The 25,168-nt window shown below is 42.2% G+C and overlaps 2 protein-coding genes across 2 annotated transcripts; one reads left to right on the top strand and one right to left on the bottom strand.

Moving 5' to 3' along the window:
• Nucleotides 1-1,742: 1,742 nt before the first annotated feature.
• LOC147924815 (uncharacterized) lies at nucleotides 1,743-6,502 on the bottom strand. Its single transcript, XM_087494051.1, has 3 exons — nucleotides 6,376-6,502; nucleotides 4,288-5,816; nucleotides 1,743-2,466 (listed from the first exon to the last, which is right to left on the bottom strand). The coding sequence occupies exon 2, from the start codon at nucleotides 4,858-4,860 to the stop codon at nucleotides 4,300-4,302; it is 561 nt and encodes a 186-aa protein (XP_087350177.1). The 5' UTR covers nucleotides 4,861-5,816; nucleotides 6,376-6,502; the 3' UTR covers nucleotides 1,743-2,466; nucleotides 4,288-4,299.
• Nucleotides 6,503-23,733: 17,231 nt separating this feature from the next.
• LOC147924814 (uncharacterized) lies at nucleotides 23,734-24,432 on the top strand. The gene has a single exon (XM_087496966.1). It carries the CDS (start codon nucleotides 23,734-23,736, stop codon nucleotides 24,412-24,414), a length of 681 nt encoding a protein of 226 aa, XP_087353092.1. The 3' UTR covers nucleotides 24,415-24,432.
• Nucleotides 24,433-25,168: the final 736 nt, after the last annotated feature.

Below are 25,168 nucleotides of genomic sequence, written 5' to 3'. Positions count from 1 at the left end.
TGATCTTAAAATTATCTTGCATATGGACTATGAATGCTTGCTCATGGAACTTTCATTTGGCTTAACTATCTCTATTTGCCACTCTATTTTTTTTAACCCAATCTCTTGCCACACCTTTGAACCCCAGCCTTTTCTTTCAAGCCTTGTATTGATTTGTTGAGTGAGGCCTCTTCTTGATAATGCTATAGGTTGTGAAATCTTGAGAGTATTGAGAATGACAAAGAACTGGCTCTTGTTTTAGCTAGGCTTGGAATCTTTATAGCTAGCTAATAGGACTGGTTTTGAAAGAAATAGGTGGTTAGAATGTTGATTTGGGTTCAAGTTTGGGAACAAGAGAAAATAAGAGGGAAATAAAAGGTTTACTTTGTCAAAATAAAAAAAAAAATTAAAAAAAAGGTCTCTAAGGTTAAGTTAATTATAATCTCTAAGTCTCAAAGAAAAGGGATAGAAAGTATTGCTATAGTCTCCTAGAATCAAATTGAAAAGAGTAAAGAAAATGAAACAAAATTGGGAGTATAGCATATAATGAATAAGAAAGAAAATGAGCTAGTGTTTAAAGCAAGAATAGCCTTAGAGATTCAATAAAAAAATAAAGGAATAAGACCATAAGTAAAGAAGAAAAAGGGGTTGAGTTGAATAAGGTTGAGTTTTTGGGTTTAAAAGAAAGATAAGGAAGATGAGAATAAGGGGTAGAAAAGCTTTTAGGTGGGTAGAACATCAAGAGCTAAGCTTTGTATGCCCAAATTATTCTTGATCTTAGATAGATTTCATGACTGTCTAGCATTCCTCTTTGTTTGAGAGTTAACCACCCAAAAACACCATTATCCAACCACTTTATAAACAGCCTTTCCCTTAAACTAATTGAGCTTGATTTATTTTCCATTTGCAAGGTCACACCAAACACTTTAATGAATGTGAAAGAGATGTTCAATAGGATTGCAAGTCTTTGCCAATAGATAGAAGATGAACTAGAGTGATGCATTGTTTTAAGCATAGAAAAATTGATGTAGTAACTTTCAGTATCAATTATTTATCAATCCACAATTTGCAATCAATCAACACACCAAGAATACACAAAATGCCTAATCTATTCTTAATCAAGTAAAAGTTCTTATGTCACTACTTATCTATCAAAATGACTCAAATAAAGCTGACAAGAAAATGCAAACTCAAGGCAAACCAAACACAAATAGCAATAATACTGAAATTTAAGAATTAACAAGAGAACCTTGGGCAAGGTTATTGACTTGGGAGATAGCTAATCAATCCTAGATGTCTAAGTAACAATCAAGAACAATCCTATGGCTAGAACACTAATGCAAATCAATTCAGTTCCATGATAGAGATCCTATGCTAGTCAAATGATAATCAACAATTTCCAAAGGTAATCACAAGACAAGCATGCATTAAGAACAAGTTCAAATACCACTAAACACCCTAATCATCAATTTCCATTGGCTAGGAATGCAAAGCTCTTAAAAAGTTTGGTTCAGGAATTTCATCAAACACCTTATGGGCATGGAAATCCTAAAGTCTAGATTTAAGCTTGATCAAGGCTATCTAGCAATATTATCACTAATCAAGATAGGAAATGCATAAAATAAACCCTAGACATCAAAGATCAACCATCTATCTCCCTAATCTACCAAGCCCAAAGTTCTTAAAAGATCTACTCACTAATCATCATGATCACACAAAGGAAAGAGGTTTGTCTTTGTGAAATCATAATAGAAGCTGGTAGATTAAGAGATTAGAAAGACAAATTGCTATTAAAACTGGAAAATCCACCCAAGATCCAACAAAACCAAGTATGGAAATGCTTAAGAACCCTAGGTGGCTGCTTAACAAAAACTAATACAAGAGCTAAATGATAAGATAAGAGATAAGTCTCCACAATTAGGGTTGGAGAATTTATAGGAAAACATAAACTAAGCCGGAACAAACCGGATTAAAATTAAACAATTCAGAGAAAACCGGAACAAACCGGGTTTTGGTCTCAAAATGGCACACGATCGACCACACGATCGACCATTTGGTCGATTGGTCATCCTCCGTGATCGACCATTTGGTCGATCGGTAAGTCGATCGCTCAAGTCTCCGAAGTCTCGCACCTTGAAGTCTGAAGTCTCGCATGCGCCTCGATCGATCATTTGGTCGATTCTTTGATCGATCGTTCTGGTCTCAGAAGTCTTGGCTCGCGGCACGATCGACCATTCGGTCGATCGCTTTGGTCGATCGTTTTGTCCTATGTCATGTCCGAGGGATCCTATAGAGCTTTGATCGACCATTTGGTCGATCTGCTGGTCGATTGGCTGAAGTCCGAGAATCTGATGATGCGTTGATCGACCATTTGGTCGATCGGCTGGTCGATTGTTCGGCCTTCTTGTCCTCATTTCCATTTCCTTGCAAATTCTTGACTTATTTGGCTCCAAAACACACTATCCTTGCATATCTCCACTCCAACACCTGAAATACCAAACTTGATGCACAATGCAGCTTGAACAACCTAAATGCCCATGAATATGCACAAAACAATGAAGAATAAAGCTTTAAAAACTCATAAAAACACAAGATATCAACTCCCCCAAACTTATACTTTGCTAGTCCTCTAGCAAAAACCAAGTGAAAAAGAAGGGAGAGAGGTTTAAAGATGGGACTCAGAGCCACAAGGCATGAGACAAAGGATTCAAACCAAAGTCCTAAGATGCAGTTCAATGGTGCTAAAATTTATCAAAGTCCTTACAAATATTTTTCTATGCTTAAAACAATGCATCACTCTAGTTCAACTTCTATCTATTGGCGAAGACTTGCAATCTCATTGAACATCTCTTTAACATTCATTAAAGTGTTTGGTGTGATCTTGCAAATGGAAAACAAATCAAGCTCAATTGGTTTAAGGTAAAGGCTGTTTACAAAGTGGTTGGATAATGGTGTTTTTGGGTGGTTAACTCTCAAACAAAGAGGAATGCTAGACAGTCATGAAATCTATCTAAGATCAAGAATAATTTGGGCATACAAAGCTTAGCTCTTGATGTTCTACCCACCTAAAAGCTTTTCTACCCCTTATTCTCATCTTCCTTATCTTTCTTTTAAACCCAAAAACTCAACCTTATTCAACTCAACCCCTTTTTCTTCTTTACTTATGGTCTTATTCCTTTATTTTTTTTATTGAATCTCTAAGGCTATTCTTGCTTTAAACACTAGCTCATTTTCTTTCTTATTCATTATATGCTATACTCCCAATTTTGTTTCATTTTCTTTACTCTTTTCAATTTGATTCTAGGAGACTATAGCAATACTTTCTATCCCTTTTCTTTGAGACTTAGAGCTTATAATTAACTTAACCTTAGAGACCTTTTTTTATTATTTTTTATTTTATTTTGACCAAGTAAACCTTTTATTTCCCTCTTATTTTCTCTTGTTCCCAAACTTGAACCCAAATCAACATTCTAACCACCTATTTCTTTCAAAACCAGTCCTATTAGCTAGCTATAAAGATTCCAAGCCTAGCTAAAACAAGAGCCAGTTCTTTGTCATTCTCAATACTCTCAAGATTTCACAACCTATAGCATTATCAAGAAGAGGCCTCACTCAACAAATCAATACAAGGCTTGAAAGAAAAGGCTGGGGTTCAAAGGTGTGGCAAGAGATTGGGTTAAAAAAAATAGAGTGGCAAATAGAGATAGTTAAGCCAAATGAAAGTTCCATGAGCAAGCATTCATAGTCCATATGCAAGATAATTTTAAGATCAAATTAAAGTCCAAATAATATAGAGATGTAACAATTATCAAGCAAGCTTTACACTAGATGAAAATGCTTTCAAGTGACACAATGCTTTTAGGCCTAGATTCTTCATTTTTTCCCAAAGATTAATCTAGCACCAATGAACTATAAATGAGGGCTTTGGGTTCAATCCTAAGACTCAACCTTTACAAGGCAATTTCATCATTATCCCCAATGCAAATGCATACTAAATGCTTCTAGACTCAATCCTAAAGACAAGAATGAATATGCAAAGCTAAATGCATTTTTTTTTGTTTTTTTCAAAATTTTTCAATTTTTTTTTTTTTTTTTTTTTTTTTTTTTTTGATTTTTCTCAAAACATAGCTATTAACAAATGCATGACAGAAAGCATGAAAATCAAAACAAAGCACAATGTGAGATAGTTAGTCTCTCCCCCAAACTTAAATCACACCGTCTCGGTGTGAGAAAAGCTGAGAAAAAGACTAACGGTAGACAAATAAAAATGAAGACTCAAATGGTATAAACAATGGGGAAGTGTGGTACCTCAAATGGAGACTAGGGGGTGTTGCTTCCTCTCTTGCGCCTAGACTTGCTGCGTTTCTGGATTGGCACTTGCAAGGAGAGACGTGGAGGATCAATAGGCATGGGAGCACTAGCAGAACACTCTCCTAAAGATTGGCGTGCAGGCTCTTGAGCATCCTCGTCCATGGCATCATCATCACCAGCAGATTCCGCTTGCTCTCCATCATTCTCACCATCAGAACTGTCCTGCGGCTGCTCCATCTCATCATCGGAGGAGACATATCCATCGGGTTGCAGCTTCTTCACCTTCCTAAACAGTTTTCCCATAGCATAAGCTTGCCATTTGTTGATCTTCTGCTGGACCTTAATGAGCTTTGAAAGCATCTTCTCTGTCTTTGTTTTGGGCACAAAATCAAACTGAGGCAACTCATATCTACCAAGGTGGTACGGATCATGCTGTGAGGGTGGAGGAGGTGGCGAGTCTTCTTCAATCTCGGCTTGCTCTTCTTGTGGTGCGGCAATCTCATCATCAAGCGGTACAAAGAGAACATCATAGTGGTAGTTCAGGGCAGACAGCCTCTCTGAAGGAAGCATACACTCCTTAGCAGTCCCGTTTTGATCAATGAACTTGTGGATAAAGCTAGCGGGGTCTACGGTAAGTCTCAGGAACTTGGAGCTCACCAAGTGATTGTAGTCAAGATAGGCTCGCCGAGTACATGGCTCAAACGTGGAGAGATCAACTCCTGCTTTGGTGAAAAGAGGAGTTAGCACACCACCAATGTAAGTGTCCTTGGTGTTCCCTTTGATGATGTTCTTTGCATAGGAGGCCAAGTAGTGAGCAAAGATGCAACCATAGTTTACAGTGTTCCCCAAATCATCATTAACTTCTTCTCCTTCATCATTGTCATCAATGCTCTCAACAAGGATGTCTTTCAGCCCTTGGAAGATGAATCACAGTTCCAACTTGGTTGCTGCTCCAACCACTCCTCTACCAAAGAAAGTATGTCCAATGGTCTTGATTGCATAGCGAACTATGGGATGGCGGATATGTGTGACCTCGGCTCTGTGGCTAACAAATTTTCCCCTCGCCAATGTGTTCCAAAGATGATCAATCCCATTGAAGTTAGGGAAACACAAGTCACTGTTGTTCTCAAAACCATAAGCTTCACAAAGGTTGGGAATGGAGATCTTGTACCCCAGTCCGCGCACCTTGAATGAGATTGTGCCTTCACTAGCGATGGAGACTCTAGGATTCTTGAATTGGTAATCCATGGTGCATTATAAATCGATTGTAGGATCTGGATAAGTTGGATAATCCATCCTTGCAATCTCTTGAAGACCCATCTTGGTGAAGAACTCATCAAATGTATCTTGAAGACCCATCCTTGCAAGCAAAGCTCTATCGACAAACTTGGTGGGAACAACATTCATTTTGCTGATTCTCTGAAGAGTTTTTATCTCACTCGATGTCCAAGGAGCTGCAGGTGGTCCAACTGGTGTTTCGGTAGTCTTCTTCTTCTTGGAACGACCTTTAGGACCAGCCATTGCACCTATAAGCACATTCAAAACCAAATGAGTGACAATGAGAAAAATTCATAAGATTTTTGCAAGAGCTAGCCTCGAATTTCTCTCAAATCATTCTAATGCGATACAATGCTAGTAAAGCCAATACCTTAATGACCAAAACAAAAACAACTAAACCACACCTCAAAAACAAATAGACATCACACGCTCAAAGCTCCTAAAGAAATCAAAATTCTCACATTTTGCTAAAATCCTAGACTTGTCAAATTTCAAAGGGAATTGAACCAATTAGCAAACAAAACTCTTAAGCAACAACAAAGCAAGCCAAAGAGATTAAAAGCCCCAAATTCTAACAAGCTCTAGCAATTTTCGTCACTTTTCCCAATCAAGAACCCTAAGCCACTAAAATTCAAAAAATTTCACCAAACTATGCAAAACAAGCTCTAATAATCAACACCTAAGGCTCACAAAGTCTGAAACAAGCATAAAATTGTCCTATTAGCATGTAATCTTAGTTACACAAGAAATTTTCAGAATGTGACAAACCTTGGTGAATTCAAAATTATGGAGAAAGAGAGATGTTACCTTGTTTGCTTGAGAAATAGAGTGACGAAGAAGGATTCTAAGGAAAAAAAATGCAAGTGAGAATGAACTTTGAACCAACAAAATCGAGTTAGGAACGAGAGAGCGGCGTGTATGAATGAGCTAGTGTGCAATGTCGCGAAAGAGGGAGCAAAGAGGAAGAAGGGTCGAGGGTTTGGTCGATTGTCCCATATAATTAGCCTCAAATCGAATTTGACCGGTTTAGGGCGGTTTAGAAGCTAAACCAAGGGAAATTTCGGTTCAATATAAGTAACACAAAGTCAGAATTTTGACTTACCTTGACTTACCTGGTTTAAAGACATTTGATCGATCAAACAATCGACCATTTGGTCGATCGTTTGCTTGGTTTGATCGACCAAACACTCGATCGCTTCCTGAAACAACCCTTCCCGTTTTTTTTTTTTTAATACCATAATTTACTAGTGGTCCCATACCCACTAACATCCCAACAACAACCAATAACCACGGATAACCAAATAAAACAGTTTCCATTTAATCCAATAAAATTCCAAAATTAATAAACCAATACTCAATAACACCATAATCCAAATAAAGAAATAACCAAAAGCTAACATCCTACAATGTTCCATTGATTTAATCTAGCAACCTAACAATAGCTAGACCACAATCAATCAAGCCTCTAGAACATCCTCCTCCTCATCGCCTTTGATTCCACGATCACTCTTTTCCTTTATCTGCACACCACAAACAACAATTGAGATGCGTAAGTATTATCATAAATACTTAGTGAGGCCGTCCTCCCATCTACTAGGTTATACACACAAGCATATGAGACCCTCAAGTTAGGCAAAACAAAAAACACACAACAATACATCAAACCAAGGAAAAACAAGTCTCGGATGAGACCAGTGTCGACCGATGCCACACGGTGTCGATCGATGCTACAAACAATGGTGTCGACCGATGCTTAACAGTGTTGACCGATGCCCCTCCAAATGGTGTCGACCGATGCTTCCTAGTGTCGATCGATGCCTCTTCTGCAGACATGATCTACGCGAACACGAACGTTGATCTCTCCTTCCAAATCACCTCGAAACCGTCTCAAACTCACCCAATCTCCTCAGAAACCACTGGGAAACACGAAAACAACGAACCCAAGCAACAAAAACACACAAACAACAAAGAAAACACCCAAACAAAAGAGATCTCATGCTTAGATCAACCATGGTCAAGCACTCACCTCAAGAACAGGAAGATTGGATTGAGAAACGTGGAAAACAACACCTCCAGAAGCTCCCCCTTCGTTTCCAGCAACAGCTATCACTTCTACAGCCTCAGATCTCTCCAAAATCTCCAAGAACAAGCCCAGAAAATCTCAGAAACGTTTTTCTCTCTTTTCTCTCTTTCTTTTCACTCAATGCTAGTAAACCCAAAACCCTTAATTCGTCTCTTAACACTTAAATGCGATTTAGGGATTTTAATTGAACCAAACCGAACCAATCAGCAATTAAAACGAACCCGACCAAACCGGAAACACATGGTGTCGATCTATGCCACAAAGGGTGTCGATCGACACCCACACCAAAATTACAAGAATTGGTTCGCGGTTGTTACAATTCTCCCCCACCAATATGGATTCGTCCCCGAATCCCGCAATACCGTCCATCTGTCAAGGACCTCCGTGCCACCGTCAGCACGGCCCGCACGTCCCCAGACCGGACTAAACACCGTCAGCCAAGGTTTCCCGTGCCACTGTCGCAACAGCCCGCACACCTCCGACTGACCCTCGAGGTCTCCCTCTAGCCAATATACTCGCATCATAAACACTATTTGCTCACAACTCAGTGCTTCCCCCGTCTGTGGTCGCAACCAACGAATCATGCCGGCTCGCTATCAGGCCAACCGCCTTAAGCTACGGCATCCAGGAAGTCACTCACACACACTCCCCCCGCTCTCGGGTCGCAACCCTCGAGACATACCGGCTCACTGCCGAGCCTCGGCTCACAGCTACGGCATCCAGGGAGCCTCATATATCCCGCTCTTGGGTCGTCACCCTCAAGCGCGCTCTCGGATCGTCATCCGAAGCAACATACCACACCCACTCTCTGGCCACAAAGTCCATCGAGCTATCGGTATCACGTGAGTTGGGCCCGCAAGGCCTTGAGCAAAACAAATACTGATGCCAACGAGTATCTCCTGGCTAGATCTACCTCAACATTTCCACAAAACTTTCCTTTTTAGAAACTTTCTGATTCTGGAAACCTTCCTTTTGTGGAAACTTTCGATTTATGGAAACTTTCCAAAAATAGAAATCCGAGCTATTTCTCTTTTCCCATGACAACAACAGTCAAACATAAAGAAAAATACTCATCTTATTAATCTCAAAAATGTCATAATCGTTACAATCTCAACGAAATTACATCAGCAAAAGCAAAAATACAACCATCGGAGCCATCAACCCGCATCCCGAGCACCACCTCATCTTGATACTTAGTCGCACAACCAACCACCCCTAAGCGACCAAATACCAAGAGAGATGGGCTGGAATACTCCGTACCCGCTCCAGCCACGGACTAAAACTCGGACCCGGCTAGACAAGCTCAAGTCGCGGTCTCCTTCTCAAACCACTTCTTAAACCTTGCCTTCATCCTCGCCTCGGGCTCCCAAGTCTGCTCCTCTACTCCATCACAGTCCCACAAGACTCTCATCAAAGGAATCTTCTTCTTCCGAAGTTCCTTGACTCTCCTCTCGAGCACCCTCAATGGCCTCGCCTCTAAAGTCATGTTAGGCTGACGATCCTCAGGAATCTAAGCCAACAACTGATCACCCTCATGAAGACACTTCCTCAGCATTGACACCTGAAATACCTTGTGAAACGCACGCATAACCTCAGGCAACTCCAGCCTATATGCCACTGGCCCCACCCGCTCAACCACTCTGAACGGACCCATGTACCTCGGACCCAACTTAGTCTCTGTCAATGACCTGTTCGGACCCCGCAACATGGCCATCTTGAGGTACACTCTATCACCAACCTGAAACTCAAGATCCTTTCTCCTCTTATCAGCATAGCTCTTCTGCCGATCCTGAGCCACCTTCATGTTCAGCCTCAAAATCCGAATCTTCTCCGAGGTCTCCTGGACAAAATCTGCACCAAATATGCTCCTCTCCCCCACCTGAGTCCAACATAATGGTGTACGACACGGCCTCCCATACAAAGCCTCATAAGGAGCCATCCCAATGCTACCCTGGTAGCTGTTGTTATATGCAAACTCCACCAAGCTCAAATGATCTGCCCAATGACCACCCCAGTCCAACACGCACATCCTCAGTAAATCCTCCAAAATCTGGATCGTCCTCTCTGACTGACCGTCCGTCTAAGGATGATAGGCTGTACTCATATGCACCTTCGTGCCCATCTCTGCCTGAAATGCCTTCCAAAACACCGAGGTTAACTTGGAATCTCTATCAGACACAATACTAGCAGGCACACCGTGCAATCTGACTATCTCCCTCACGTACTTCTTGGCCAAAACCGCTGCTCCATCAGTTTTCTTGATGGCCAGAAAATGCGCAGACTTAGTCAAACGGTCCACAATGACCCAAATAGCATCAAACGTCCTCGACACAGGCAAACCTACCACGAAGTCCATCGTGATCAAATCCCACTTCCACTCCGGAATGGGCAAACTCTGAAGTAATCCACCAGGAACCTGATGCTCCGCCTTCACCAGCTGGCAAGTATCACACTTTGCCACCCAGTCAGCTACATCCTTCTTCATCCCGACCCAGTGATAATACCGCTTGAGGTCACGGTACATCTTGGTCGCCCCTGGATGAATAGAGAACTTGCTCGAATGAGCCTCTCTCAGTATCTCCTGCCTCAAATCCTCACCCTTGGGCACACAGATCCGACCATGCACAAGGATAGTACCATTAGCAGAAACCTGATACTCTGCACCCGCAGCCTTAGAGGCATTCACCAGCCCCTCATCGCTCTCCTGAGCTAACCTCACTCTGCTCAACAAATCCGCTCTATCAGCTGCCTCCAACCCCAAAGGTTCCTGTGAGATAGCACACAAACTCAATGCACTAATCTCACCTACCAATGCCTCCATATCCTGCTCCTGAGCCGAAGCCACCCGCTTCCGACTCAAGGCATCTACAACCAGGTTAGCTTTACCAGGATGGTAAGCTATGTCCAAATCATAATCCGCTACTAACTCCATCCAATGCCTCTGCCTCAAGTTCAGCTCAGGCTAAGTAAAAATGTACTTCAGACTCTTGTGATCTGTAAATACCTGTACCTTCCCACCATACAGATAGGATCTCCAACTCTTAAGAGCAAAGATCACTGCTGCCATCTCCAAATCATGAGTAGGATAATTAGCTTCATGCTTCCGCAACTGCCGCGAAGCATAGGCTATAATCTTCCCCTGCTGCATAAGTACACAACCCAACCCCACTCTAGAAGCGTCTGTATACACAACATAAGGCTCGTCCTGCTCAGGTAGTGCTAACACCGGCGTGGTAGTCAACATCTGCTTGAGACTTGCAAAACTTGCCTCACACTCTGGTGACCACACAAATGGGACATCCTTCCCTGTAAGCTTAGTCATCGGCTGAGCCATACTCGCAAAACCCCGAACAAACCTCCTGTAGTAACCTGCTAACCCCAGGAAACTCCGAATCTCAGTGGCACTCTGCGGCCTCGGCCACTCCCTAATGGACTGAATCTTCTCTGGGTCCACTGAAACTCCCTCTGCAGAAACAATATGACCCAAGAACCCCATCTCACGCCGCCAGAAACTGCACTTACTCAATTTAGCAAATAACTTCTGCTCCCGCAGTTTCTCCAACACTGCTCTCAAATGTACTGCATGCTCCTCAGGACTCTTAGAATATACCAGGATGTCGTCGATGAAAATGATGACTGACACGTCCAGAAACTCCTGGAACACGCTGTTCATCAATCTCATAAACGCAGCTGGCGCATTTGTCAACCCAAACGGCATCACCACAAACTCGTAGTGCCCATATCTCTTCCTGAAGGCTGTCTTCCTCACATCTGCCTCATGTATAGGAATCTGATGATAACCTGAAGCCAAGTCGATCTTGGAGAACCAAGTAGCACCCCTCAACTGATCCAACAACTCATCAATCCTCGGGAGAGGGTACTTGTTCTTCACAGTAACTCGGTTCAAACCCCGATAGTCAATACACAACCGAAAACTCCCATCCTTCTTCTTAACAAACAACACCGGAGCTCCCCACGGTGAACAACTAGGACGGATAAAACCCTTACTCAACAAATCCTCCAGCTGTTTCTTCAGCTCAGCCATCTCTGCTAGAGCCATCCTGTAAGGAGCCTTGGATAACGGCATCGTCCCCGGTTCCAGCTCAATAGTAAAAGGATCCGACCGAGATGGTGGTAATCCCTGCAATGACTGGAACACATCCTCAAAGTCCTCCATAACCGGAATACCGCTAACCGTAGACTTCCCCACTGACTCTGGCATAGATATAGTAACCAGATAAGCCTCACGGCCCTTCTCGATCATCTTCCCTGCCTGTACGGCTGAGATCACGAGACTCCCCGAAGTCGGTCTAATACCCTGAAAAACCAACTTCCCTCCTGGACGCTCAAACTCCACTCTACCCCGATAGCAATCCAAATGCACCTTATACCGATGCAACCAATCCATACCAAGAATGACATCATACAACTTCACTGGACTGATAAGCAAATCCGCTGGCCACGACTCTCCTGCGATCTGAATATCAACTCCTCCAGCTCGTCCAATAACCCTCAGGAACTTGCCTCCTGCAACTCTGACAACTCCTGAACGCTCTCCAGAATCCCCTCTGATCCCCGCACTCTCGGCACACTCCGGAGTAATGAAGCTATGAGAAGCTCCAGAATCAAACATAACATGGGACTTAAACCCGCCCACCAACAAGGTCCCTACACAAATCCCATGTGTTGAGAAACTAACATTCGATCACAAGCAAAACAAACATAATCTGAACTATTAAATTGACCAAGTTCGAATCTCAAAAATTATACCTGTGATCGCTCCCGCACTAGTGCCACCGGTCTCCCTAGTCGAGTACACCTGAGACGTCGGCTCGATCCAACCCACCGGCTGCACACCGTGCTGCACACCCTGCTGCACCCCTGGCTGAGCTCCAGCCTGTAACACTGCTACTGCCCTCTACTGCAACTTGGGACAACGAGGCTTGATATGCCCCGTCTCTCTGCAGTAGTAACACACTCGGGTATCTGTCCGTGGCTCCGTCACCGCCCGCTGCTCTGTCACTGCCCGCTGCTCAACTCTCTGTGGACAGCTAGTCACCTTGTGGTCCCTGCTACCACACCCAAAGCATCTCGCACCCCCGTGCCTCGATCTCTGCATAACATCAAAATTCCGCTTCTGCCCCTGCGCAGGCTTGCTGCCCTTGCTAGGAACAGAAAGCGGCTGAGACTGCTGTGGCTGCACCAAAGAACTGACCACAACCACCTGTGACCTCAAGTCATCTCTATCCCAGCTGCAACCTCAACCAACTCCGCTCTCGTAGCATAGCTCCTCACTCTGCACCGAGTCCTCAAATCATCCCGCAGAGCCAACAAAAACCTCCGCACCTGAGCCGACTCTGGCTCCCATGCCCTGCCTGCATACCCCACAAGCCGACTGAACTCTGCATCCAGCTCTCGCACTGTACGGTCTCCCTGAGTCAACCCCAAGAACCGTGCCTCCATACGATCAAGAGCCTCCTGAGGAAAATACTTGGAGTTAAACTCCCCCACAAAATCTCCCCAAGTCATACCCCGCTGCACCCTCCGTGCTGTTACCGACCTCCACCACACACGTGCATCTCCTGACAAGTAAAACACTGTCAGATCCACCCTGTACCGGTCGGGACACCTAAGCGAAAGGAAAATATCCTCCATCCGCTCTCTCCACTCATCCGCTACACTCGGATCGGTACTTCCTGAGAAATACCCTGCTCCCACATGCCGCAGCTGCTCCATCATCCGCATATACTGAGCATCCACTGCCTCGGCCCCCGGCTGCACACCTGCCTGCAAACCCGCCGCAGGCTGCACCTCTGGAACCTGCCCACCAACCCCTGGCGGCACTACTGGAACCTGCCCACCAACCACTGGCGGCACCACTGGACCCTGCCCACCAACCACTGGCGGCACCACTGGATCCTGACCACCACCCACTGGCGGCACTACTACTGGAAGTCGCTGCAAAACCTGAGCTAGCAAGTCCATCAAGACATCCTCCCTGCCTGGAGCACCTCCTGCTGCAACCCCCACACCCGGGGCAACACCGTGACCGACACCGGGCCCATCCACCCTGCCGTCACCCAAACCAGCCTGGTCTCCAGACACACTAGGATGAACCTGTGACTCCGCCACCTCCTCACTGGCCCTGCTCTGGGTCACACTCACACTGGCCTCAGGAACCTGACCTCGTCCCCGACCACGACCATGACCACGCCCAAGACCACGACCACGACCGCGACCAACAGCATCCTCACCTCTAACCATCTGTTTCAACAAGAACAGAAGGCTAAGCAACAAATAGTTCTAATAACACAAGAACACAACTTACCGTGGAATCACAAAACAGGCTCGAAGAAGATGTTCTAGGACTTCATGCCACACACAATTGACCAACTCACACAATCAATCATAGCATGGAATCCTAAACATCAACAGCAAAAGCACAATGAACCCTAGACCTAGAACCGTAAGGGCTCTGATACCAAAATGAAACAACCCTTCCCGTTTTTTTTTTAATACCTTAATTTACTAGTGGTCCCATACCCACTAACATCCTAAAAACAACCAATAACCACGGATAACCAAATAAAATAGTTTCCATTTAATCCAATAAAATTCCAACATTAATAAACCAATACTCAATAACACCATAATCCAAATAAAGAAATAACCAAAAGCTAACATCCTACAATGTTCCATTGATTTAATCTAGCAACCTAACAATAGCTAGACCACAATCAATCAAGCCTCTAGAACATCCTCCTCCTCATCGCCTTTGATTCCACGATCACTCTTTTCCTTTATCTGCACACCACAAACAACAATTGAGATGCGTAAGTATTATCATAAATACTTAGTGAGGCCGTCCTCCCATCTACTAGGTTATACACACAAGCATATGAGACCCTCAAGTTAGGCAAAACAAAAAACACACAACAATACATCAAACCAAGGAAAAACAAGTCTCGGATGAGACCAGTGTCGACCGATGCCACACGGTGTCGATCGATGCTACAAACAATGGTGTCGACCGATGCTTAACAGTGTTGACCGATGCCCCTCCAAATGGTGTCGACCGATGCTTCCTAGTGTCGATCGATGCCTCTTCTGCAGACATGATCTACGCGAACACGAACGTTGATCTCTCCTTCCAAATCACCTCGAAACCGTCTCAAACTCACCCAATCTCCTCAGAAACCACTGGGAAACACGAAAACAACGAACCCAAGCAACAAAAACACACAAACAACAAAGAAAACACCCAAACAAAAGAGATCTCATGCTTAGATCAACCATGGTCAAGCACTCACCTCAAGAACAAGAAGATTGGATTGAGAAACGTGGAAAACAACACCTCCAGAAGCTCCCCCTTCGTTTCCAGCAACAGCTTTCACTTCTACAGCCTCAGATCTCTCCAAAATCTCCAAGAACAAGCCCAGAAAATCTCAGAAACGTTTTTCTCTCTTTTCTCTCTTTCTTTTCACTCAACGGCGACAACAATGAGACTCCCCAAAACCCTTAATTCGTCTCTTAACACTTAAATGCGATTTAGGGATTTTAATTGAACCAAACCGAACCAATCAGCAATTAAAACGAACCCGACCAAACCGGAAACACATGGTGTCGATCGATACCACCAAGGGTGTCGATCGACACCCACACCAAAATTACAAGAATTGGTTCGCGGATGTTACACTTCCTCACTCCGGACAGCTTCGGTGTTGGCTGCGAGATATTGATCGACCACAAGATCGACCATTTGGTCGATCAAGTATTTTGACAATCGACCAAATGGTCGATCACACTCCTTGTGCAATCGAGCAATCCTCGATCATTTGCCGAGGCAGGACAGGTTCCGGATGAGATGATCGACCAAAGAATCGACCATTTGGTCGATCGTTCTTCTGTAAAATCGACCAAAATGGTCGATTGGTCTCTCGATCGTACGGTCTAATCCTTACAATCTGAACTCGCACTTAGCTGACCTTAACATCGTGACTTCCTGAAAACTGTAAACAACCAAAGAACATACACCAAACTAAAAATACTAATTCAAACTGAAGAAAAAGAAGATATTTACAAGGATACCATGGGAATGCCTCCCAAGTGCCCTTGTTTTACGTCACTTAGCTTGACGTTACCGCGCCTTTTAGGCGTCTTGAGGTTCCGAGAGAGAAACCGTGGTTCCTTCTTCGATGAAATCATTGGCCAAGTAGGGCTTCAACCTCTGTCCATTCACAACAAACTCATTCCCGGACTTGTTTAACAACACAAAGGCTCCATAAGGTCGAACTTCCTTGATCTTGAATGGTCCTGACCAACGAGACTTGAGCTTTCCTGGGAATAGCTTCAACCGAGAATTGAACAGCAAGACCAGGTCTCCTTCTTTGAACACCCTTGGGAGAATCCTCTTGTCATGGAATGCCTTAGTCCTCTCTTTGTAGATCTTTGAACTCTCATAAGCATCAAGGCGAATTTCCTCTAACTCATTCAGCTGCACCAAACGTTTCTCAACAGCATTCTTGATATCAAAGTTAAGAAGTTTGATTGCCCACATTGCCTTATACTCTAGTTCAACAGGCAAATGACAAGACTTTCCATAGAGAAGGTTGAAAGGAGTTGTTCCAATTGGTGTCTTGTAGGCAGTTCTATATGCCCATAGAGCATCATCTAGCTTCCTTGCCCAGTCCTTCCTTGTGATACCAACTGTTTTCTCAAGAATGGACTTGATTTCTCTATTTGAAATCTCAACCTGACCACTAGTTTGGGGATGGTAAGGTGTAGCAACCTTATGCTTCACTCCATGCTTCTTGAGAAGACTCTCAAAGACCTTGTTGATAAAGTGTTTCCCTCCATCACTAATGACCACTCTTGGAATACCAAACCTTGGGAAGATGATTGTCTTGAACAATTTCAACACTACCTTTGCATCATTGGTAGGACTAGCTATGGCTTCAACCCATTTAGAGACATAATCAACAGCCACAAGTATGTAATTGTTACCATAGGAAGAAGGAAATGGTCCCATGAAGTCAATACCCCATACATCAAACACCTCAACCTCTAAAATAGGATTTTGTGGCATTTCATTTCTCCTGCTGATATTTCCTCTTCTTTGACATGAATCACACTTGGAGATGATCTCTTGAGTGTCTTTGAACATTGTAGGCCACCACAACCCAGCTTGAAGAATCTTTGTGACTGTTTTGAATGTAGCAAAGTGACCTCCATAGGCTGCTCCATGACATAGTTCTACTAACCCTTCAATCTCCTCCTTGGCAACACATCTCCTATAAATCTTGTCTTTACAAAGAGTGTAGAGGTATGGTGCATCCCAATAGTAGTTGTTGATGTCTTTGAAGAACTTTTTTCTATCATAACCAACCAAATTTGGTGGCTCAATCCCACAAGCAAGGTAGTTAACATAATCAGCATACCAAGGACCATTCTCTTCCAACCTCATGACCTCTCCAAGCTTCTTCCAAGTCTCATTGGTGTTGTCAAGCAGTTGAATCGCCATTATCTGTTCTTCAGGAAGTGCATCATTGATTGGAATCTCATTGTCAATCCTTAATCTTGATAGATGATCAGCTACTCCATTCTCAATGCTCTTCTTGTCTTTAATCTCCAAATCAAACTCTTGAAGTAGCAATATCCATCTCAACAGCCTTGGTTTAGCATCCTTCTTTGCTAAGAGATATTTCAATGCTGCATGATCAGTGTGAACAACTACTTTTGAACCCACCAAGTATTGCCTAAACTTCTCAAATGCAAAGACAATAGCTAGGAGCTCTTTTTCTGTTGTAGCATACTTGACTTGAGCCTCATCTAATGTTCTACTTGCATAGTATATGACATGAAGCTTCTTATCTTTTCTTTGACCAAGCACTGCTCCAACTGTATAGTCACTAGCATCACACATGATTTCAAATGGCAAGTTCCAATCTGGTGCTTGAACTATTGGAGCACTAACCAACTCTTCTTTTATCTTCTTGAAAGCTTGAAGACACTCCTCATTGAACTCAAACTCAACTTCTTTACACAACAACCTTGTAAGAGGTCTAGCAATCTTTGAGAAGTCTTTAATGAACCTCCTATAGAACCCAGCATGGCCCAAAAAGCTTCTTATTCCCTTGACCGAATTTGGAGGTGCTAGATTGGTCATCACATCAATCTTAGCTCTATCAACCTCAATGCCTTTCTCAGAGATCTTATGACCCAAAACAATCCCTTCCTTCACCATGAAGTGACATTTCTCCCAATTCAAGACCAAATTTGTTTCCTCACACCATCTTAAGACCCTGCACAAATTAGAAAGACAACCAGAAAAAGAATCTCCATAGACGGAGAAGTCATCCATGAAAACCTCCACAACTTCCTCAATTAGATCATAAAAAATTGACATCATGCATCTTTGGAATGTAGCTGGAGCATTACACAATCCAAATGGCATCCTTCTATAAGCAAAAGTACCATAAGGACATGTGAAAGTAGTTTCTTGATCATTTGGATGTATGGGGATTTGAAAGAAACCAGAATACCCATCAAGAAAGCAATAATGAGTATGACTAGCAAGCCTCTCTAGCATTTGATCAATGAATGGTAAAGAGAAATGATCTTTCCTAGATGCATCATTGAGTCTCCTATAATCAATACACATTCTATGACCAGTTATAGTTCTTGTAGGAATCAATTCATCTTTATCATTCTTTGGTACCACATGTACAGGAGAAACCCATGTACTATCCGATATGGGATATATGATACCGGCATCAAGGAGTTTAAGAATCTCTTTCCTCACCACATCTCTTAAGTTAGGGTTTAACCTTCTTTGTGGTTCAATGGAAGTCATTGATTCGTCATCTAAATGAATCCTATGCATGCAAAGAGTTTCAGAAATCCCTTTTATGTCATCTAGTGAATAACCAATAGCTCTCCTAAACTTTTTCAATTCACCAAGAAGAGTAACAGTTTCATGTTCACTAAGCTCCTCATTGATAATGACAGGGTAAGTAGAGTTTTTACCTAGGAAAGCATACCTTAGCCCCTTAGGGAGTGGTTTGAGTTCAATCTTGGGTGCCTTAAGCTCACTCCAATCCTCATTCGAATTTACCTCAACTGAACACACCACTTGCTTTTTCAACTCAAGGAAGCTTTCACCATCTTTAGAAGGCTTGTGAGAGTCAAGAATCTTTTGATATCCTTCACTATCCTCCTTAAGTAACCCAAACTCTCCTTGCTTAACTGTCAAAGTGCTTTGGAGCTCATCTTCTATGGCCAATTCCTCCAAAAGCTCATCAGCTAAAGCTTCCATTTTCTCAATATAGAACACTTGACCGCCAATTGTAGGCTTCCTCATCACTTGGTTGATGTCAAAAGTCAAAGCTTCCTTTCCCAAATTCAACTGTATCTTCCCACTTTTCACAACAATCATTGTTCCAGCAGTTCTTAGGAATGGTCTCCCCAAGATGAGTGGATCCTTTGGTTCTTCATCCATTTCAAGAACAACAAAGTCGGTTGGAATCTCAAAATGACCAATCATCACCGGGAGATCTTCAAGCACTCCAACCGGGGTTCTAATTGATCTATCAGCAAGAACAAGGGTGATCATACACTTCTTGTAGTGTGTGAAACCCAATCTCTTAGCAACCGAGAGAGGCATCAAACTCACACTAGACCCCAAATCACATAAGCAATGGCCAAAAGATAAAGGTCCTAGAGTGCAAGGGAGAGTGAAGCTACCAGGATCTTCAAGCTTCTTTGCCACCACTTTGTTTTGAATGATAGCACTACACTCATGAGTCAAGATAACCATTCCTTGGAGAGCTTTCTTCTTCTCCAAAACTGCATCCTTGAGGAACTTGCTGTAAGAGGGGTTCAACAAGAATGCATCAATGATAGGCGTTGTGATAGCAACATCCTTCATTTGTGCATCAAACATGGCTCTATACTTGTCCACTTGTTGCTTTTTGAACCTTCCAGGAAATGGCAGCCTTGGTTCATAAGGTGGAGGCACAAAAAGAGTTTCTTTGGCAACACCTTTACTTTTCTTGGTAATTTCATCAATGGTTTTGTCTTGCTTAGGCTCCTCAACCACTTTACTCTTCCCTTTGTCAACCACAACTCCTTCAGCTTCTTTATCTTTACCCAAATCTTTCAATATCAGCTCATCTTCATCATCAATCTCAACCACTACCTCCCCTCCTTTAGGCTCAATGTCCCTATTGAGCTCATTAGTTAGTAGCTGCTTACCACTTCTCAACATGATGGCGTTTACAAACTCCTTTGGGTTTGGTTCTGGTTTTCCCGGTAGTGAACCCATTTGTCTTGTAGAAGAGGAGGAAGCTTGTCCTTGGACTTGTGTTTGCAGCCTCTCAAACTTGGCATTTCAACTCACCATAGACATTGTCAACCTTATGGTGTATGGCCTTCATTTGTGTAGCAAGTTCAATAGCTCCTCGCCCTTGTCCTTCTAGGAGTTGTCTAAGTAGAGCATTTGTGTCATCTACTTGACCTTGAGGCTGTGGTGCATGCATTTGTTGTTGAGGTTGGGAATAGCTTTGAGGCTTTGCTTGGTAATTCCCTTGAGGCTTTTGTTGATAATTGGGTTGAGAAGGAAAACCAGGTGGTTTTTGTGGTGGATAAGACTGATCTTGTGGGTTCTCCACATTGGTGCTGCGGTAAGAGAGGTTAGGATGGTTGCGGTAATTGGGATTGAACTTGGTATACCCTTGTCCACCTACATAGTTAACCTCTTCTTGTCCCTCAACACAAGCTTCCATTCCCTCTTGATATCCTTGATACACATCACTTTCGGTTACAAAATGGACTGGCTTTTGTGTGGCAAGAATCATCTTATCCATCTTGTCATTCAATGCTTTGATCTCCTTGCGGTGATGCTCATGCATATCAGAGTGATCTCTTGGTGTTCTATCATAATCCTCCCCATAGTTACCATCACTTTGAGCAAGATTCTCCACCAAAGTTATACCAACATCAACATCTTGGCCAAGGAAGTTGCCATTACTTGCTGTGTCAAGCAACATTCTTATCTTTGGTAGCACTCCTCTGTACAATGTGCTAAGAAGAGACTCCTTGGAGAAACCATGATGAGGACATTGTATAGTATAGCCCTTGTGGGCATGGAAATCCTAAAGTCTAGATTTAAGCTTGATCAAGGCTATCTAGCAATAATATCACTAATCAAGATAGGAAATGCATAAAATTAACCCTAGACATCAAAGATCAACCATCTATCTCCCTAATCTACCAAGCCCAAAGTTCTTAAAAGATCTACTCACTAATCATCATGATCACACAAAGGAAAGAGGTTTGTCTTTCTGAAATCATAATAGAAGCTTGTAGATTAAGAGATTAGAAAGACAAATTGCTATTAAAACTGGAAAATCCACCCAAGATCCAACAAAACCAAGTATGGAAATGCTTAAGAACCCTAGGTGGCTGCTTAACAAAAACTAATACAAGAGATAAATGATAAGATAAGAGATAAGTCTCCACAATTAGGGTTGGAGTATTTATAGGAAAACATAAACTAAACCGGAACAAACCGGATTAAAATTAAACAATTCAGAGAAAACCGGAACAAACCGGGTTTTGGTCTCACAATGGCACACGATCGACCACACGATCGACCATTTGGTCGATTGGTCCTCCTCCGTGATCGACCATTTGGTCGATCGGTAAGTCGATCGCTCAAGTCTCCGAAGTCTCGCACCTTGAAGTCTGAAGTCTCGCATGCGCCTCGATCGATCATTTGGTCGATTCTTTGATCGATCGTTCTGGTCTCAGAAGTCTCGGCTCGCGGCACGATCGACCATTCGGTCGATCGCTTTGGTCGATCGTTTTGTCCTGTGTCATGTCCGAGGGATCCTATAGAGCTTTGATCGACCATTTGGTCGATCTGCTGGTCGATTGGCTGAAGTCCGAGAATCTGATGATGCGTTGATCGACCATTTGGTCGATCGGCTGGTCGATTGTTCGGCCTTCTTGTCCTCATTTCCATTTCCTTGCAAATTCTTGACTTATTTGGCTCCAAAACACACTATCCTTGCATATCTACACTCCAACACCTGAAATACCAAACTTGATGCACAATGCAGCCTAAACAACCTAAATGCCCATGAATATGCACAAAACAATGAAGAATAAAGCTTTAAAAACTCATAAAAACACAAGATATCAAAAATATTTGTAAGGACTTTGATAAATTTTAGCACCATTGAATTACATCTTAGGACTTTGGTTTGAATCCTTTGTCTCATGCCTTTTGGTCCTGAGTCCCATCTTTAATCCTCTCTCCCTTGTTTCTCACTTGGTTTTTTGCTAGAGGACTAGCAAAGTATAAGTTTGGGGGAGTTGATATCTTGTGTTTTTATGAGTTTTTAAAGCTTTATTCTTCATTGTTTTGTGCATATTCATGAGCATTTAGGTTGTTTAGGCTGCATTGTGCATCAAGTTGGTATTTCAGGTATTGGAATGGAGATATGCAAGGAAAGTGTGCTTTGGAGCCAAATAAGTCAAGGATTTGCAAGGAAATGGAAATGAAGGCAAGAAGGCCAAACAATCAACCAGACAATCGACCATTTGGTCGATCAACACATTGTCAGATTTGCGGACTTCAAGCAATCGAGCAACCGATCGACCATTTGGTCGATCAAAACTCTATCAGATCCTTCGGACATGGCACAGGACAAAACGATCGACCATAACAATCGACCGAATGGTCGATCGTGACGCGAGCCGAGACTTCGGAGACCAGAACGATCGATCGAGCAATCGACCAAATGGTCGATTGAGACGCATGCGAGACTTCGGGACTTCAGCCGATCGACCAACCGATCGACCAAATGGTCGATCACGACGAAGGACCAATCGACCAAATGGTCGATCATGTGGTCGATCGTGTGCCTTTTTGAGACCAAAACCCGGTTTGTTCCGGTTTTCTCTGAATTGTTTAATTTTAATCCGGTTTGTTCCGGTTTAGTTTATGTTTTCCTATAAATACTCCAATCCTAATTGTGGAGACTTATCTTTTATCTTATCATTTATCTCTTGTATTAGTTTTTGTTAAGCAGCTACATGGGGTTCTTAAGCATTTCCATACTTGGTTTTGTTGAATCTTTGGTGGATTTTCCAGTTTTAATAGCAATTTGTCTTTCTAATCTCTTAATCTACAAGCTTTTATTATGATTTCACAAAGACAAACCTCTTTCCTTTGTGTGATCATGATGATTAGTGAGTAGATCTTTTAAGAACTTTGGGCTTGGTAGATTAGGGAGATAGATGGTTGATCTTTAATGTCTAGGGTTAATTTTATGCATTTCCTATCTTGATTAGTGATATTATTGCTAGATAGCCTTGATCAAGCTTAAATCTAGACTTTAGGATTTCCATGCCCACAAGGTGTTTGATGAAATTCCTGAACCAAACTTTTCAAGAGCTTTGCATTCCTAGCCAACGGAAATTGATGATTAGGGTGCTTAGTGATATTTAGACTTGATATTAATGCATGCTACCTTGTGATTGCCTTTTGTAATTGTTGATTATCACTTGAATAGCATAGAATCTCTACCATGGAAATGGATTGATTTGCATAAGTGTTCTTAGCCATTGGATTGTTCTTGATTGTTGCTTAGACATCTAGGATTGATTAGCTATCTCCCAAGTCAATTACCTTGCCCAAGGTTCTCTTGTTAATTCTTGATTTTCAGTATATTTGCTATTTGAGTTTGTTTGCCTTGAGTTTGCATTGTCTTGTTTACTTTATTTGAGTGACTTTGATTAGTTAAGTAGTAACATAAGAACCTCTTACTTGATTAAGAATAGATTAAGCATTTTGTGTATTCTTGGTGTGTTGGTTGATTGCAAATTGTGGATTGATAAACAATTGATACTGAAAGTGACTACATCAATTTGGCGTTGTTGCCGATTTACATTCAATTTGACCATTAGGATTTCAACTTTGCTTGAGCCTATTCATTTTCTTTACATTGTTAATTATTTGGTTTGCTTTGGTGTTTTGAATTCTCTTTTGCAAGGTGCAATCATAAGGGAGAAAGGAGATGTCTTCCTACATGAAAGGTTCACGAGTTGTTGAGACAACACATGTGGAGTCTATCAACACCAAGCCAACACAATGGATTAAGGAACAAGAAGAAGAATCCATCCCTCTTTGCGAATTCAAGACAAAAGTGGTACGTCCCAATTGTATTGGAGGAATTTTTGAGGAGAATGTTCAAATCAAGGATGCATTCCTCCAACAAGCCGAAGAGTCTATAAAAGAATTTGAATTCCTTCTTGGATGCACGGTTGATGCGAAGCTTGTGGTAAGATATGAAGAACAATTTCAACCCATGGAAATCATCATGAGCTATTCAACCAAGAGCAATGAAGATATAATAGGTGTTGTTGGGAAAAAATTTGAAGATCATTGTGAAGGTGATTTGGTTGTTGATTATATGGTAAATAGACATCTTAGTATACTCTCCACAAAAGATGTGAGCTTTGATGAACCGAGGAAGATACTCTTTGCGGAGATTAGGATGAGAGAGTTTAGGGGTTGGTTCTACGATGAATATGATCCAGGTGATACATGGATTCATCTCACTCATTTCGATAAACTCTTCAGGCCTCCTTCATTACTACGGGTATCACTCCTTCCTTATACATATCATTTCCTTTTTGTTTTTTCTTGTTTTTTGTTGGTCTTTCTCTTCCACTTTTCTCACACAGGGACTGTGTGAATTAAGTTTGGGGGGAGAGACTAGCCATCTAACGTTGTGTTCTGTTTTGATTTTCATGTTTTGTGTGATGCATTGTTAATAGCTATGTTTTGAGAAAAATCAAAAAAAAATTTGAAAATTTTAAAAAACCAAAAACAAATGCATGTAGCTTTGCATATTCATTCTTGTGTTTAGGATTGAGTCTAGAAGCATTTAGTATGCATTTTCATTTGCATTTGGGATAATAATGAAATTTCCTTGTAAAGGATGAGTTTTAGGATTGAACCCACAGCCCTCATTTATAGTTCATTGATGCTTGTTTAATCATTGGGAAAAAATGAAGAATCTAGGCTTAAAGGCATTGTGTAACTTGAAAGCATTTTCATCTAGTGTAAAGCTTGCTTGATAATTGTTACATCTCTATGTTATTTGGACTTTAATTTGATCTTAAAATTATCTTGCATATGGACTATGAATGCTTGCTCATGGAACTTTCATTTGGGTTAACTATCTCTTTTTGCCACTCTATTTCGTTTAACCCAATCTCTTGCCACACCTTTGAACCCCAACCTTTTCTTTCAAGCCTTGTATTGATTTGTTGAGTGAGGCCTCTTCTTGATAATGCTATAGGTTGTGAAATCTTGAGAGTATTGAGAATGACAAAGAATTGGCTCTTGTTTTAGCTAGGCTTGGAATCTTTATAGCTAGCTAATAGGACTGGTTTTGAAAGAAATAGGTGGTTAGAATGTTGATTTGGGTTCAATTTTGGGAACAA

This window comes from Camelina sativa, chromosome 17 (genome assembly GCF_030686135.1).
Source record: "Camelina sativa cultivar CO46 ecotype springtype chromosome 17, ASM3068613v1".
NCBI classification, from domain to species: Eukaryota; Viridiplantae; Streptophyta; class Magnoliopsida; order Brassicales; family Brassicaceae; genus Camelina; species Camelina sativa.
This window is presented reverse-complemented; position numbering and strand designations above follow the sequence as displayed.

Excerpts from the sequence above, each read along its gene's own strand:
- LOC147924814 (XM_087496966.1), top strand. The coding sequence starts at position 23,734 with ATGTCTTCCTACATGAAAGGTTCACGAGTTGTTGAGACAACACATGTG.
- LOC147924815 (XM_087494051.1), bottom strand. The coding sequence starts at position 4,860 with ATGCTTCCTTCAGAGAGGCTGTCTGCCCTGAACTACCACTATGATGTT.